Source organism: Oculina patagonica, chromosome 6 (assembly GCF_052425735.1).
Source record: "Oculina patagonica isolate OP01 chromosome 6, crgOcupat, whole genome shotgun sequence".
Taxonomy (NCBI): domain Eukaryota; kingdom Metazoa; phylum Cnidaria; class Anthozoa; order Scleractinia; family Oculinidae; genus Oculina; species Oculina patagonica.
In genome coordinates this window covers 11,189,482-11,205,693 of record NC_135763.1, presented here as the reverse complement: position 1 = coordinate 11,205,693, position 16,212 = coordinate 11,189,482, and the positions used below count along the sequence as shown (strand labels likewise).

Below are 16,212 nucleotides of genomic sequence, written 5' to 3'. Positions count from 1 at the left end.
CCAAGTTAGATTAGCGTAACTTTATATTGATGTTGTTCGGGATTGCGCGCGCGCGAGTTCCCGAGATCAGAAAGATTTGAATGACACGTGAAACCAGACATGGCACAAAGCCGCTTGATCAGATTTCAATTAATAATGAGTTGTTTAATAAGAGCAAATTAACCTGGAGAGATCGACGAATCATCTTGAGTATTTGAAATTTTTCGCATGTCAGGATTTGACAGTGGGCAAATAACAACTTAAGCTCATTTTACAAGTTGTCCACTGCGCGCGTGAAATCTATGCTACACGAGGCAAGTTTTCGTTAAAGAGACGCATCTAAGCATTTATACAGCATGCTTCAGTGTCGTTGGTGTTGGTTTCAACGTTGGTTAGAACGTAATTTGATGGTTGTACGTGATATGCCGCCGACGGAAAGCAACGACATGGATCTCGACGACGATTCTCGCGAACAAGTCAACGGATTTTTACCCGCGGGAGTCGCTCAAGTCCCAAAAGAAGAACTGCAGAAATATCTAAAATGCAAGCGAATTGGGAACTACCTTCTGGGGAAAACCATCGGGGAAGGATCATTCGCAAGAGTCAAGCAAGGATTTCATGTCTTAACCGGAGAAAAGGTACGAAATTAGGACATCAGCAACATAAATTACCACGACCGCAAGTCTAAACTTAGTGTTGTCGTAAACTTGGGGATTAACTCGATTCGGTCCGTGTTAAAATGCAACAATAGCAGGTCCCCGTATGACCGCAGATTTTATTAGCCGACCATAACGCATTTAAGGTTTTAATTGTTATGTTTCCTTTCGACTGTTGGTTAAAAATAAAACGGATGGCTTCAATCTTGGGAATGAAAGATTGGCAAGGTTGGCAAACAAGTGAAGATTATGTAGTAGAAATGTCGCCTACACTAATTACTGACGTATAAAGGATTAGGGATTAGTGAACGATTTTTAGCGACTGTTTTGGGGCACATAAATCCGGCTTCCATGGGCGACAAGTTCGTTGGCGAAAATATTTGAACGTAAAATTCAAGAGTGTATTAGAAAAGGAAGTGTGAGCTGGTGACCTTATGCAAATTTGTTGGATGCAAAGATTGAAGCGATCTGTCCCGTCTCGCAGCCTCTAGCTATATACGTTTGTAGCTTTTTGGCAATGTTTCGCTTCACGTAAGCGAAAAGCCCGAAACTTGTGCTGTGGTTTTTCGGAGCATAGTTTTAAATCTATTCAATTTCATAGTCAATGGGTTTTTAATTTCGCCACAAGGCCAATATGACGTTCGATAACATACACTAGAGACATCTAACACCCTTCTGCTATTTTTTTTTATTCGCCTCTTTTTTTTCTTCAATAGCAAAAGAGAAAAAGAAAACAACTGTTTAAATATCCCTTGCAATTGAATTCCTTCGTAAACTATAGACGTGGCAGGATTGATTTCATTTCGGGAATATTAGGAATTCCGCACTCTGTGAAATGAATTTTTTCGTAGAATGGGAATAAAAAAAATCATTCAGCGCTTTACACGATATTGCGCATTGTTGTGATAGCAGGATGTTCAAGTCATGTAGTTTAGTTAAAGTTTAGATTTCTCACGCTCCGATCATGTTTGATCGCTTCCGATAATTGTTACGTTAGCTCCGCGCATCTTTCACCAAACGAATGCCATACGTGTTGTGTACATTACACAAGAAACAAAAACAAAGATATTTCACGATGTAAAGCCGTTCCTAGTAGCACCGACCATAATGTTTTTGTTAATTTTATGAGCAAATGCGCGGTTTAAAATATTGCTGTTTTATAAATTTGAACAATATACGGTATTCACTAATGGTTTTTGATTCACAAACGGATACACTTGTAAGAGACAGGAAAATTCGATGAGTGATTAAATAATGGTACAAGTGTTTCATATGTTAATTTCATGTCAAATTGTTCGTACTGTTCGTATTGGATCATATTTTCAATTTTAAGATATCACCAAAGGAATTTTATCGTTCAGGTAGATAATCGCTAAATAATTGATCTGAATTGGCGTAGCGAACTGACATCCTGCAGGGAGAAAATGTTTTAACATCGATAATACACGATACTGTCTAGAGTGCAAATACACCTTTAACATTCAATGGACTATATTTTGGACAATTTTGTATCTTGACCTCTGATCCTACATTGTTTTGCTTAAGAACAAGCCCATCTGGGTAGCAAGATTAGAAAGATTTCGGATAGTAAACAAACTTTTCGATTGTTTCGAATGGAAAATTAAGCGCTAAGGAATGTGATATGGTCAAGCTGTGCAAATGAATAAGCCAATCTGGTCTGCGGGATGCGAAAATTCCTCTTTTTCGTCCGCGCGCAAGCTTGATATTTGTTCGGTGTACAGACACTCGAGATAGAGTTTATATAGAGCAATACAGTGATATATTTAAAAACTTTGCATGTATTCCACTAGGCTCATCGTGTACTTTAGAAACACCAGGTTTTTACTAAAAGTATTCCCTTAATTTTTTTAGACCAATTCCACAACGAACTCGAGAATAACCTCCTTCGTCATGATATGCGGAAAGGGTAAACCACAATTTTAATGGGCACCGGATGTAAATGTATTGAAGTAATATATCAAACACGAGAGACAGTGTTTCATCGGGATATCCAAACACCGAGAAGAGAGTTGAAAATACGACGCGCAGCCGAGTATTTTTGACGAAATTCGAGGTGTTTGGATAGCCGATGAAACGCTGTCTCGAGTGTTTGATATATCTTCTCAAATTCGAAACAAAAACTACGGAATAAACGGGGAAATAAAATCGTAACAATCAATCTAATTGAGACTGGTATCCAAACCTCCTTCACGGTTATGATTTTCTTTTTTTTTTTAACTTGATGAATTATTAATGAGTGTGAGAACGTTTTTAGATAAAAATCACGTTATTCCAGGGTTCTAGGGAGAGCGTGTAAAGATGAGCGAAGGTTCAAAACTGTCGATAGTCGATGTTTTTTTTTTCTTTTTAATTGACCTGTTTTCCTGAGCTAGTTTATCTGCCCTTTGGGTCTCTGAGAGTTAAACTCCACTATTAAAAAAGCTCGAGCTCACTCGAGGCTAAGTATAAAATACGTCCACTTACTCACTTCGCCATATATTTCAAGCAATTGATTTACATGTGATTTACATTATGAAGGCTGAAATTTATTAATTACCTCTATAGCTACTCTATATAAGATACTTGAGTAGAATATGCCCTCGGGAGATTAGCAAAATAGTTTTAATTTTGGAATTAGATTGGAATGTTTCACCACTTATCCCTAACAGTGTTGGAACTCCTAAACTCCTAAGAAATTCGTTTGCTTATTTTATAGCAATTTTTTGTTGCATGCAAGTCGCGGGAACTTGTTCGTTCGCAGCAGCGGTTGTAAAGAAAAAAAAAGGCTCCATTGAAAACTGAATTCCCTAAAAGAGATTAATAGCAAATAAACAATAAGGGCACTTTCAAAGCTGACCTTGAAACTTGAAGGGTTAAACAGCGTGCAATTTTTGTTGCTATCGGAATTTTTTGAAGAGGAGTTCGCGTTTGCCAATTAAGTATCTGTCGGGTTGTTGTTTGTGAGCCCTACAGGTTGAAAATTAATTTCGACACAGCTGAATACTCGGCAATACGCAGTAGTTTCTGTGCCTTGCTCATACAGATGTGTAGAAATTTCAATGTGGAGAGCTATTTTGATTTTCCAACCAGACTCAAATACCATCTGTCTGATTTGCAAAGCGTATCACTCGTGCGCGCGAGTGTTCAGCTCTCACGCACGTTCCACGAGACTATCTTGTTTGCTGGAATTAACGCTTTTAGACGATCTTTGGGTAAGGTTTAAACACTGTTCCAATCTGATTAAAGTTTCTAGGAACTTTCCTAGCTGCATGAAGAATCGTAAGCTAAGATCTCCAGACAACTCTCCTGTTCTATTGACCTGGGCCAAGGTCTCTCTACGCGTGAGACGACGTCTCTGTAGGATGAGAAATGAGCGTGCGCAAGACGTGTACTCGCCCTTAACATCTGGCCCTTCCCGTAGTAAAGAAAGACGAGTAATGCGCTATTTTTGATGTCAAGTTAAAATAAAGAAAATCACAACCGTGAAGGAGGTTAGGATACCCGATCTTAATTAGCATTACGATTTTATTTCTCTGTTTACTCCGTACTTTTTGTTTCGATTTAGAAGAAATATCAAACATTCGAGACAGTGTTTCATCGGCTATCCAAGCACCTCGATCGAATTTCTTCACAAAGTACTCCGCTGCGCGTTGTATTTTCAACACTCTTCTCGGTGTTTGGATATCCCGATGAGAAACTGCCTCTCGTGTTTGATATATTAAATAGATACTATACACAGAAAAAAATAACAAAAAAAAACCTGTTTGTATTTGGATAATTATCATAATAACAAACTTTATAAGTATGTTTCGTTCCTTTTCATGTTTCCACTGTTTGACAGACAAAAGCAGTAGTTAGTCTGCAAAATTCTCGCCTTAGTCAACCAAACGTCTAGAAATTGAAGCTCGAGCTCGGTTAATTTAGGTCATTAAACTGAACATAGATTTTTAACCAAACTTCGCCTACTGGTTAAGGGAACTTAAATTTAGGAGCGGGAAGACCTTGTATATTCCATATAATTCCTTTAAAATTCCTCTGCGAGTACTAGCAAAGTACACGTTTTTAGCGATAATTTATTTTTCAAACACAAGAATTGAACTGTTTTCATTTTACAGAAAGAATGTGATTGCTACACCCAAAATATGAGAAAAAATTGATAGGTCACCAGACTTACTTCTCTTCTTTGTCACTTCTCTCGAGGACTAAGCCGGATAGAAAAAAGCGGCCATTTTGTTTATGTGTGCGCGCTAATTGCGCGTAAAATTCTGCGCAGGAAGGATGCGCAATGCAATACAGGGCAATGACCTTAAGTTTAATCAAACTATAAGTTTTCAATTTTTTCTGAGACTACCAAGACGATAGGTTATCAGAGCTAATTGCTCACTCTAATTGAGCCATCTTTTCTCATCCGAATACTATAACATTTCTGTCAAAAATGTTTGACCCTTTAACCTTCTTTGAATCTTTCAAATCCAAGCAGTGTTACTCAAGTAGAATCCGTATTATCGGTAGTGTCTTAGCTGAGTTTTCGTCTGGTTTAGTAGGCTGCCTATAACGAAGAACGAAAATCTTCACATCTACTCTGATTTATATCATCGAATTCTCAGAAGAAATGAACCAGTGAAAACCATTTCATATATGTAAAAAAAAAACCCCCCCAAAAAAAAAAAAAAAAAAAAAAGCGCGGGGGGGGGGGGGGGGGATTGTTTTTTTTTTCTTTTTGGAAAAAGGGGATTTTACAAAAAAAAAAAAAAAAACAAAAAACAAATTTACTTTCACACTCAAGTGAAAACCGCTCTAGTGATCGTGATAGCGGAGGTTGTTTTCATTCAACCTTACTTTGAAACTGTTTTTGTAAATATTGAGAGCCCGAGCAGTTAGAGAACCAAAGTGTCTAATAAAATCTGTTCGTGTTGTTGTTTTTGTTGTTAATTTTTTTTTTTCATTCTCCGTAGGTCGCTGTAAAGATAATAGACAAGAAACAAGCTCATCAAGATAAATACGTTGCTAGAAATATGCGGCGAGAAGCAAAAATCATGCAGATGATTCGACATCCCAACATTGTTCAACTACTCGAGGTGGTGGAAACAGAGCACAGGTAATACATACAACCTGGTTGGCTTGTTTGGTACTGGGCACCAGACATTAGGGTGGGATGGCAACAGTTTGGTACTCTGAGGGTAGGGAGGGAGAGAAGTTGACTTCGCTTTTTTGCACAATCCAATTTTTTTCTTGGACTCAATAATTTTTTTAATGTTGTACTATATTTCGTCCTCCAGTGATAACGCACAGAAAAGCTTTACATTTAGCAAAAATGTGCAAATTTTTGAAGGCGTTTTGATCGAAGTAGTTCCACTTTTAACATTAATCTGGGATCAGACTCTCGAACATTTCCCAGGGAAAACAAAAGGAGAGAAAAGAAAAGGGAATATGTCAAAGAAATAGGAGGTCTCAATCGCGGGTCGATCAATCAATCAATCAATCAATCAATTTATTAATATCATGGCGCTGGATAAGGTTGCCTTCTCTATCCGAGCCAGAGGCTCATGTAAGACATAGCGGGTCATAAACAAAAGAACAGATTATTTTGTGCCGCTGAGTGAGTCTGTTATTTGTGCACCAGTTTAGTTCTCGTTCGACAGATGTTTGAGATGCGACCACGAAACGCTTTACTGATGACGTATTGTCTCGGATTGCTTGTCGCTCGGATTCTGAATTTTCGCGCGCATGTAGAACCAACTCGAGACAACACTTGAATTTCTGTCCTCAATATCATCAGCACGAACCTTCTTGGAGGTAAATATCGAGATTTCTCTAGAGCGGGGTAAAGAATAACAACAAAACAAGAACAAACAGCCATTTTATTTTGCCAAAAAGATAGAGTGTTAACCACGCGCGCTAAGACTTCTTATTCCTAGCTGTGCGGGAGGTCTCGGGTTCGACTCCCAGACCGGACCAACACTCAATAACTGAGGAGAACTGCTGCCTTTGCAATATAACATCTCAAATGGTTAAATATTCTAGTCTTCTCGGATAAGGACGATAAACCATAGGCCCCGTCTTCTGCATCTTCAGTGTTATGGTCAACAGGGGACGTTAAAGAATCCACACACTTATCGCAAAGAGTAGGACACGGAGTTCCCGGTGTCGTGGTCTGGCCTTGTTTCACGGGTTGGTGCTTCACATAGGGTTAACCCCATTGCGCTTTCACCCTTGGAAAGAATTGCTTAAGAAAAATTACTATAGCTATGATTACTTTGATGATTGTAGAGCAGTTTTTAATTGAGTGTCGTAAAACCAAAACCAAAGTAATACTCTGGCCAATCACAAAGAAACGACAATCCAGTGAACCAATCAAACCTCGAAGCAAATACATGTGGCCGGCCGAGCGCGGGAAAACGTGCGCGAGCGAGTCACGATTGGTTTTGGTTTTAGTTCTGATTGGCTGAGAAGGTGGCGCGGATTTTTAAGCCAATCACTAAGCGTAGCAATGCAAAACCAAAGTAAACGCAATTAACTTTCGACACTCAATGAAAACCGCTCTATGATATGATTAATACAATGTATCTGTACTGTTACACCCAGGTATTACTTGATCACGGAGCTGGCAGCAGGAGGAGATCTCATGGATTACATCTGTTACCGCAGAAAGCTTGGTGAGGTAGAAGTGAGGAAGTTCATACGACAAACAGTGTCCGCCGTGCATTATCTTCATCAGGGAGGGATTCTCCACAGGTATGGAAAACATTAATGGTCAATAACAGAACTCTGTAAGATGTTATAGACTTATCACAAAAAGCACCTTGTTTTTCGTCTGCTCAGCCTAATAACAAATTCGGTTTTAAATTGTTATCAATCATGGTTGTCATGGCAACAGAATACTTCCAAACTCGTCCACAGTCAATTTTCAGTCCATTGATGGAAGCACGTAAAAAGCCAACGATTGGCTAACATTTGGTCTTTTCAATTCACGTAATTTTGAAAGCCATTGTAACGAACTCCGTCTGGAACCGCAAGTCAACACAGTGGTCGAATTAACAAAGGCCTAATGACCCGTCGTCTGGTAACATGTCTCGAGGCTGTGCTTCCAGACGAATAATTAAATCAGTTTTAATCCAGACAGCAAGATTACATGACGACTTTTGCTGCTATTTTCAACTCCAAACAGGCAGGGATTAAAATCTACACGACCCTAAAGGATTAATACCCCGCTGTTTTGATTCATTATCCCTTAACATCTCTTTCCAACTTCTATCAGGAACTTTCTATCTGTCAAGCGCATCTATGTCACTGATTATTTAAGAACGCACACTACCCCAATAACAAAAAGTAGTAACATACCTTCCCGTTTTCTCCTTCAGGGACTTAAAAGTTGAAAATCTTCTTTTGGACGACGAATACAATATCAAGATTATTGGTAAACTAAAGCTACAACTTCTAACGCTTTCTCTTCAACTTAAAAATCGAATTATAGTTCAATGACTTTTACTAATTTTAAACCTCGATGACTCGAGCCTCCCGCTAACTCGAACCGTTTTCGATTCCCCATAAAGATTCCATTTGTCGGGATAGAACTGTATTTGTCTTGATTCTGTTTTATATACGGAGGTGATTTTATGTACACAAAGTTCCTAAATACGCATGGGAGCCAGAAGGTCCCACATGCACAGGGCAATATCTACGGAGGAACTTACCCACGAGGTTTCTCGTTAACAGTCATTCCTCTATAAATAGTTAGCTATGTCCCTCAGTTGGCTCAAAGTTTGCTATAATGTCGAGGTATTTTAGAGGTTGTAACATGTTTTCGCTTCAGATTATGTTGCGCTTTTATAACGATTTCTTCTTATTGTTTTCACATTTATCTTTTGTAGATTTTGGACTCAGCAACACGCTGTTTCTCTCATTGCCCGATGGACAATCAACCAAGGAATTTCTCAAGACCCAGTGTGGGTCCCCAGCGTATGCCGCGCCAGAGATCCTGGGGCATAAATCGTACGGACCTGAGGTGGACGTCTGGAGCATGTACGTAAGAGTGAAGTTCTTTTACTATCCATCTTTTCACAACGGAACACGGACTGCTAGCTAGCTGTAGCTGTACCGAGACCCGTGTAGTGAAAATTGAGCGCGTATGTTCCTTCTCACATGGGAGGCGCGATGGCCTGATGGTTAATGCGTTGGACTTCGGATCGAGCGGTCCCAATTCGACCCCTCGCTGGGGTCTTTGTGTTGTGTTCTTGGGCAAGACATTTTACTCTCACAAAGCCTATCTCCACTTAGGTGTATAAATGGGTACCAGCGAATTCAATGCTTGGAGGGTAATCCTACGATAGACTAGCACCTCGTCCACGGGAAAGTAGAAATACACCTAGTCGCTTCATGCTACTGAAACTGGGATAAGCTCCGGCCTGATGGGCCACTAGGCTCAAACGTAGAATTGACCTATCTAGTTTTCTTTCCGCAGAGGTTTTAACATATTAGCAATGCTAACTCTCTATACTTAATTTTCTTTTGCATATCGTTACGTTTACATTTCTTTTTTTGCAGAGGTGTCAACATGTATGCAATGCTGACTGGGAAACTCCCGTACACTGCCGAACCTTTCCATATCACGACTCTGTACAACAAAATGAAAAGAAACGAAATGAATCCCATTCCGGATCACCTGTCATCTTGTAGGTTGATCTTCATTACTTTTCTACCCGAGTTAATTATAATTTACCTGAACTATTTTTGTTTCTTCCCCCTCCCTGACTACTATCAGTGAACGAGCCGCCATTTTGAATACGTGGCGAGCGGGATCTGGAGAGAGAGGATTCGTCGATTCGTATCCTCGTTTCTCCGCATACATCACTCGCGACGAAACTCAATATGGCGGCTTCGTAATAGAAAAAAAAAAAAAAAAAAAAAAAAAAAACCAAAAACACCACACCACCAAATAGATGCGTTCTCCTACCGTCGAACCAATTATGACAAGATCGAGGAAGCGTCTGTCTCGCTTTAATTGCTTTCCGTTTTCTCCCATAAAGTATGAATAATTCATAAATAGCAAAAAGAGACAAACAGTCGAGGTAGCTAAGAACATTTCCGTCCTTGGAGGATGTCGAATGGTGAAGTGGCGGCCATGTTAGATCGGAAAAGCATAAACCAACTTCCCTTAGTACTGTCTGACACAGTGGTTCAGTTAATCGTAATTATTTAGTCCTTGTGGTTAATTGCGTATATTTTGTTATTGTTATTGTTATTGGTGGTAAAGGGATTCACTTCAGAAAAAAAATGAAAGATATCAAACATGGACGCTTACTACGGTTGATCTGCTCCACTTTATCACGTTTCATCTTCTTGATCTGCGCCTCATTTTGAGGGCCGGTGCATTGATTGTTTGATCTATTGTTTCCGCTCCAGGCCAGCCCCGTGGAAGGCTGCAAATAATGCACATCGCTCCCACCTCCCTCACCGGGAAAAGTCGCTAGCAGACAAAGTACAAAATAATCCGCGCTTTTAGTGAAAATGAAATGACGTTTCAATGGTTAGATTGTACGTCACAGAAGAGCGAGATGGAGAAGCGCGCGCTTTCAGTGCGCGAGAGATGGAAAAGTGCGCGCGCTATCCAGTGACATCAGTATCTATACATTTCAGAAAAAAATTCTCCAGTTGTTTATAAATTTCTCTTTTTTTTAGCCCTAGGTCGAGCTAATTTTTTGGCTTCTAGGTGACCGCAAACAAATTTCCGCTATTTTTCGTTAAGAAAAAATCAAGGGGCACAGTCATCAGGTTACTGAAAAAAAAAAACACAAATTAATTAAACGGTTTGCTCTCGGTTTCAAAAGATGGTTTCAAAACTCTTTTTGTTTGTTATACTGTCTTTTAAAACAAACTTTTCACTTCTGTTTCTATTTCCAGCATGTAAAGACCTGATCCATCGTTTCCTGACGTTTAATCCCGAGAAACGAATAACGCTTGAAGATGCACTTGATCACGAGTGGCTTCAAAAGGGATACGACGGTCCCGTGATCCCGATTCTGTTCCCGAACTACCCGCGGGACGAGGAGATGAATAAAAATATAATGCGACACATGGTGGACAAGATGGAATTTAAACACCAGGAAATAGTTGAAGCAGTTACACAAAACAGGTAATCAAAATCATGATCCGACGAAAGACGATGCAAGATTTCGCACCCTTCCGGGACTAAACAATGAAACCTTATGGTTTAGCCATGACAGAAGCAATCCGTTTTCTAAGAGTCGTTCGAGTCTGCCCAGAAATTGATCTGTGATAATCCTAGAAAGTTAAAAATCGAATTATCACCTCGTTCTGGCCTCAGTGTCAGCTACTGACAACAAAAGCACCAAGACGAGGTTAAGCCTCGACTTAAAACTGTTGCTTGGAAACGAGAATCAGTTGAACTGTATTCTGTCATGGACTTGGGACTAATCAATTCATGACATCATAAAGGAAATTTGGCCGGACTTCTTAAGGCGGCGAATATTGCTGTTTCCGTTCCATTCCTTAGCTTTTTTAGTTAATCAGTTTTAATCCTTATAAGTAGTAATTCTGAGGTGTGTTAAGGAATGAAAATCTTTTATTCTGATTCATGCGGCCAAGACGGAATTTACATGATCCTCTCATAATCGGAAGTTCTGTGAAGAAAATTGTCAGCCTTTGCCAAATATTGCCAGAATTAGTCACGATGTCCATATAAAGTCATCGTTATCCGTCATCCTTACATGACAGATATCCTGCGATAAACGTAGGCTGTCCGTATTCTACCGAAGTCTTGCAGAGCACTGCATAACCACAGTGTTTCTTGCTGTTAAATACTTTATATGAATAATAAAACAATTATCCTGCTCAATCATGTGGAATATCGTCTAGTTTTAGCTGAGTATATCAGGCGATATTCCGCCCGATTTCGCAGGATAATCGTTAAGTGACCCTTTAAGTATATGGCAGGGATTTTAGGCTTTGGCGTTGAGTTTCACCGAATAAGGAATGTGTGCTTTCCTTAATAATCATATTGTGTCGATTCTCTTATCACAGGTCTACTGCTACATCAACTGTGTACCACCTTCTGCAAAGAAAACTGAAAAAGTACTACGTGAAACATCCTGGAAAAGCCGAGCGTACGATGAATGACGTCACGTACAACTCGGCGTCCGTTCGGGACTCGCGAGGAGCTGGACGAGATAAGGAAAACAGAAATTCGAGTCAAAAGAAAGCAGAATGCACAGTTGCGACAGTAAATGTGTGTGATTTTAACGATAAAGAGGAAAGCACACCGAATGAAACAGGCTTGGAGACGAAGAACTTAGCGATTCCTGCTGGCCGGGAAGAACTTTCTTCTCCAAGCAGAGAAAATTTGTCCAAACTTGACGTGGATCTTTCAGAAGACGCCAACGGCCCCCAAAATAATGGAATCTCCGCGAAAATTAAAAACGAAACCGATGGAGACGCTTCTGACGAGCAGAGAGACAGAACTTGTAGTATTTTAAGCGACGCGGGCATTGAAATTTCCAGAAAAACATCACTGAATTATTCTTCAGTTGAAGTCATGGGGGTGAATGGTCGTAGATTATCCATGAACTTGTCGCATATTTCGCTTGAAAGCAAAGCTACGTTTAACAAAGAATCGAGTGAGCAAAATGGGCAGGAAGGCAAAGAAAATGCGGTCAACAGTCACGAAGTGTCTCCTCGGCGTACACCTCAGGAAAGAACCTCGCCGAGGCATTCAAATCCCAACACGCCAGCGATTGGCAAAGTATCTCTCATTAATGCAAAGATCATCTCCATTCCTTTGCAACAAATGAAATTGGATCCGCCTGATAAGGTAATTGTATAGAATTTATTTTTTGCTTGTATTGGATAAAACCTTAGGCTTATGTCTTTTTTTTTGTCTCGAAGGTTTTAAATTTCGCGCAAATGTTTTTTATAAGCTTTTCGCCATTTCCAACCTCTTGCGGAAATTTTTTGAGTGTTGGGGTTCCGATTTATACATTGGATCCATTTTGCTCACGCGTGAGACATCCCGTAAAGTCCCGTAACATTCCGTGAGTACCTATAACATCCCTTGAATACCCGTAACATGCACCCCGCGAATACCCATCCAAACACCTTTGTTCACCAGAACAACCGTAAATGCTTATATGGTAAAAATTTTCAAAGGATTCCTCAGTGACCATTAGCTAAAAAGCTACAATCCTATCCTTATTGGCATTCCAGGTCTAACGAACTGAGCGAACACTGATGCTTCATCATGTGATAGAAAGGCCACCTGGGCAATTAATTCTTTTGACATCCAGCAACTCAGACAAACAAACCGGAATGGCAGACAATTTTCCTAAAACACTTTCTAAAACAGCCGGTGTTCCTAAAACACTTTTTGAAACGAAAACTTCGCCTATATTCTCTTTTTTCTCTCAGAACACGCTGATGTTGTCTGATCCCCGTGGGGGGCCTTCTATTTTAAACATCGTGCGCTTCGCTATTCCCTCCCCGAGACACGCCTGCAAGGAATCATGGTTGTTGTATTCAGCGTAACCAGACTACTAGACTTGCCAACTACCATGATCCCATACAGGTACGTCTCACAGGGAATTTGACATTAAATTTTAACTAAGAAGAACGAACACACTTTAATAGTATTCTTATGCTGTCCCCGCTAAGAATTAGCACAGGCGTAAGCACAAGAAAACAAACTTGTTCGTTCTTCTTGTGCTTGAGTTTATGCTTATTCCTAGTGAGAACCGACCGAATAAGAAGAATGAGTGTGTCCGTTCTTCTTAGTTAACAATAATGCCCAATTCCCTCTATGAGACGTGACGTTTATGCTTATGCGTGCCTATGCTTATACCCAGTGAAAACTAGCCGTTAGAACTGTAGAAAACAAATCTCTAACTATGGCACTCTAGACGGCCGTCTCTAAACCTCTTATAGACTAACAGTTTTGCAAATGAACATGTTTTCTCGTCATACGATTACTTTGGAAAGGATTCCATTTATGCCCTCAAACGTTTGCGTTTATTTTTATTTCCAGGGCAAATCTAGTCCAAGAAGGTTTTCACTTCCGCACTCCTACTTTCCGACCAGGAACCTGGGAGCTAATCAGCACAGACAACCTGTTCCCAATCCCTTCCATTTCAACGCGCCCTCTTCCTCTACGGAGACAAAGCGAAGAACCAAAGATCCACCTTCACTACCACCGTACGGGTTATGTTGCCAGTTAACAGCAATAAAGGCACAAGACGAAAAAGAGGAGCAGGCGTCACGTGCTAATGAAGAACGATCACGTGGTGATCACGCTCAGTATAACGGACTTGACGGTAGGCATGCGCAAACCTGGAGGAATGTTTACTGCTCTCCTTCTACCGGCAGACGGCTTCCTAATAAACGACATTCGGTTGCCACGACAGGAGGCAAAGAGCTGCTTAAAAGTATAAATAACACTTTAGGTCGGCTTGTGGAAATACAAGATAAAGCGGATCCCACCAAGACGCCAGATAGTTTGTTATCGAGGTCGCGCTTACCGCCTGCGACGCTAAATGCCTCTTTGAAGAACGACTCTTCGATTGAAGGCGTGAAATTGTCTTTGATACAGGAGCACGCGACTGTTGAACGCGTCAAGGAAAGGCGGAACTCTGATCTGAAGATAAGTTGTAGCGTGAAAGACACTCATTCGCCCAAACCTCCACCTATTTCAAATTCAACTGGAGTTTTAAACCCTGAATCGAGCTCGACAAAAGAGCAAGCTAACAGAGAGAAGAAGACCAAAGGAGGGCTAGCAGAAAGAGGCGTTAGAAGGCGAAGAAGAAGAACAATAGAAAGCAAGATACCAATAGAAACAAACAACAACATCTTGCCATCAAAGCACGATGAAAACACGTTTAAACGTCATTCGCGTGACATTTCAAAAAATGACCCTACCCACGATGCTCTGCACATTGGGCGTCGATCACGTGATTCGTTAGAAGAGATTATCTGAAAAGGTGACTTGACATAACTATGCAATATGGTAGTACCGGACCCTAAACTTCATTCATACAGGTTGCTATCCTTAAGCGACCTTTAACTAAAATCTGGATAAGTACACAGAGTAACTGTGGCATGTCTTACTTTGAGGAACATGTTATTGGGGTCCATGCTGGGAGCACACTTACGAGGAAGGAATGGTTTAGCGTTATAAGTCAAAATAGATGAAGTTTGAGCATTTCTGCCTTCCTGAGGGTTGAAGCTACTTCAAGCTAGGCTTATCATATCCTGAAACCATTTGACGATTTTATTCCGGTATTAAAAGAACCATTAAAGCCAAACTTGTATTTCATAAAATGAAAAAAAAAACATATAAGTTTAAGTTTAACCCTCAAATATAAAACAAGTGCGATAGTGCTGCTAGACTGGGAAACAATCTTGTGTTATTCCGAACTAAACTTAGTTTGAAGACCAAAATATCCCAAGTATTAGAGAAAATAGAGTATTCAACAGTTTCTGCAGATCCGACTCGTAAAATATATGGTAGGCTTAACTGCGAGACTCGAAGCATTAAGACGTAAAATAGGGAAAAATTGACCTCAGACCACTATAGAGAAACTTGCTTTTTTCTATAAAACATTCTCATCGCTCCCCAATGAACAGCGAAACGCGGGAGCGAATGAGAGGCGGCTGTATTCGCAGGCTATATAAAACACAAAGTGGCGATAATATTCTATATCTATTATTTTCACACAATACAGAGTTGCGAAAAATTCCTTTGAGCAAAGTCATAAAATAGCGCTCGATTTTTAAAACCCCATGGAAGGTCATGCAGATTTTTTTATGATACCTTACAAAATTCTTGAAGGTAAAGAGAAACAAAAACGTTTATCTGCTGAAATTTGCTCGTGCGTGTTTGAATTCAAAGTTTTGCTTAACTGATGCCAAGTCTTAAGAAAACATATTTTTGGTCTTGTACAAAGTTGCAGTTATTTGGCCAACGCGACACTTCGTCAGTTTGTCTTCAGGGGCAAAGTACCCTCAGATTTCCGTGGAAGGTCGTAGTTAAAAAGGATTTTTTGTTTTGCTTTGAAAATCGCGGCTAAAATTACATGGCTTACTCCTGTAGTTTACAAACGCTCGTACGTGGGCTAAACTGTTGAGAAGTTTTGTATGGGAGTTCACCTCTCGTGCACCCTTTTTTGTAAGGCTTGAAGCAAAACGCACGTGCAAAGTGAGCGCGTGCTACACGCGGTGGAAGAGACAAATCCCGTAGCGCACCGCGCTTTTTCTACGCGTTCGACCTCGAATACCCGATTCCCTCTATAGCGCGCACCTGCAGGGAATCACGGTAGTTGTATTCATCAAACCATGCGCGAGACTCAAAAACGTGAATAGTTGCTGAATCTTGCGCATGGATTGATGATACAACTACCGTGTTCCCTGGGCGCGCTAAGGGAATCGGGTATTCTGAAAACCGTTTTTATAACAGAATAGTATGTCAGAAATATTTTATTATTCAGAGACAAGATTACTATATTTATGAAGTGGGCGAGAGAAGAGAAGTCACTGGTCAGATTGATGGTTTTGTTAAATCCATTTAAGAAATAAT

General features: G+C 40.2%; 1 protein-coding gene across 1 annotated transcript; it reads left to right on the top strand.

Annotated features, from left to right (window-relative positions):
- Positions 1-54: 54 nt before the first annotated feature.
- Positions 55-15,933, top strand: LOC144658670 (uncharacterized). The gene is made up of 9 exons (XM_078519134.1): positions 55-617; positions 5,591-5,733; positions 7,221-7,370; positions 7,997-8,052; positions 8,507-8,657; positions 9,180-9,307; positions 10,536-10,767; positions 11,676-12,462; positions 13,669-15,933. The coding sequence occupies exons 1-9, from the start codon at positions 336-338 to the stop codon at positions 14,611-14,613; spliced, it is 2,874 nt and encodes a 957-aa protein (XP_078375260.1). The 5' UTR covers positions 55-335; the 3' UTR covers positions 14,614-15,933.
- The last annotated feature ends 279 nt before the right edge of the window (positions 15,934-16,212 follow it).

Excerpts from the sequence above, each read along its gene's own strand:
- LOC144658670 (XM_078519134.1), top strand. The coding sequence starts at position 336 with ATGCTTCAGTGTCGTTGGTGTTGGTTTCAACGTTGGTTAGAACGTAAT. Across the intron at positions 7,371-7,996 it reads CAGGGAGGGATTCTCCACAG|GGACTTAAAAGTTGAAAATC; the intron begins GTATGGAAAACA and ends TTTCTCCTTCAG. Across the intron at positions 9,308-10,535 it reads TCCGGATCACCTGTCATCTT|CATGTAAAGACCTGATCCAT; the intron begins GTAGGTTGATCT and ends TTCTATTTCCAG.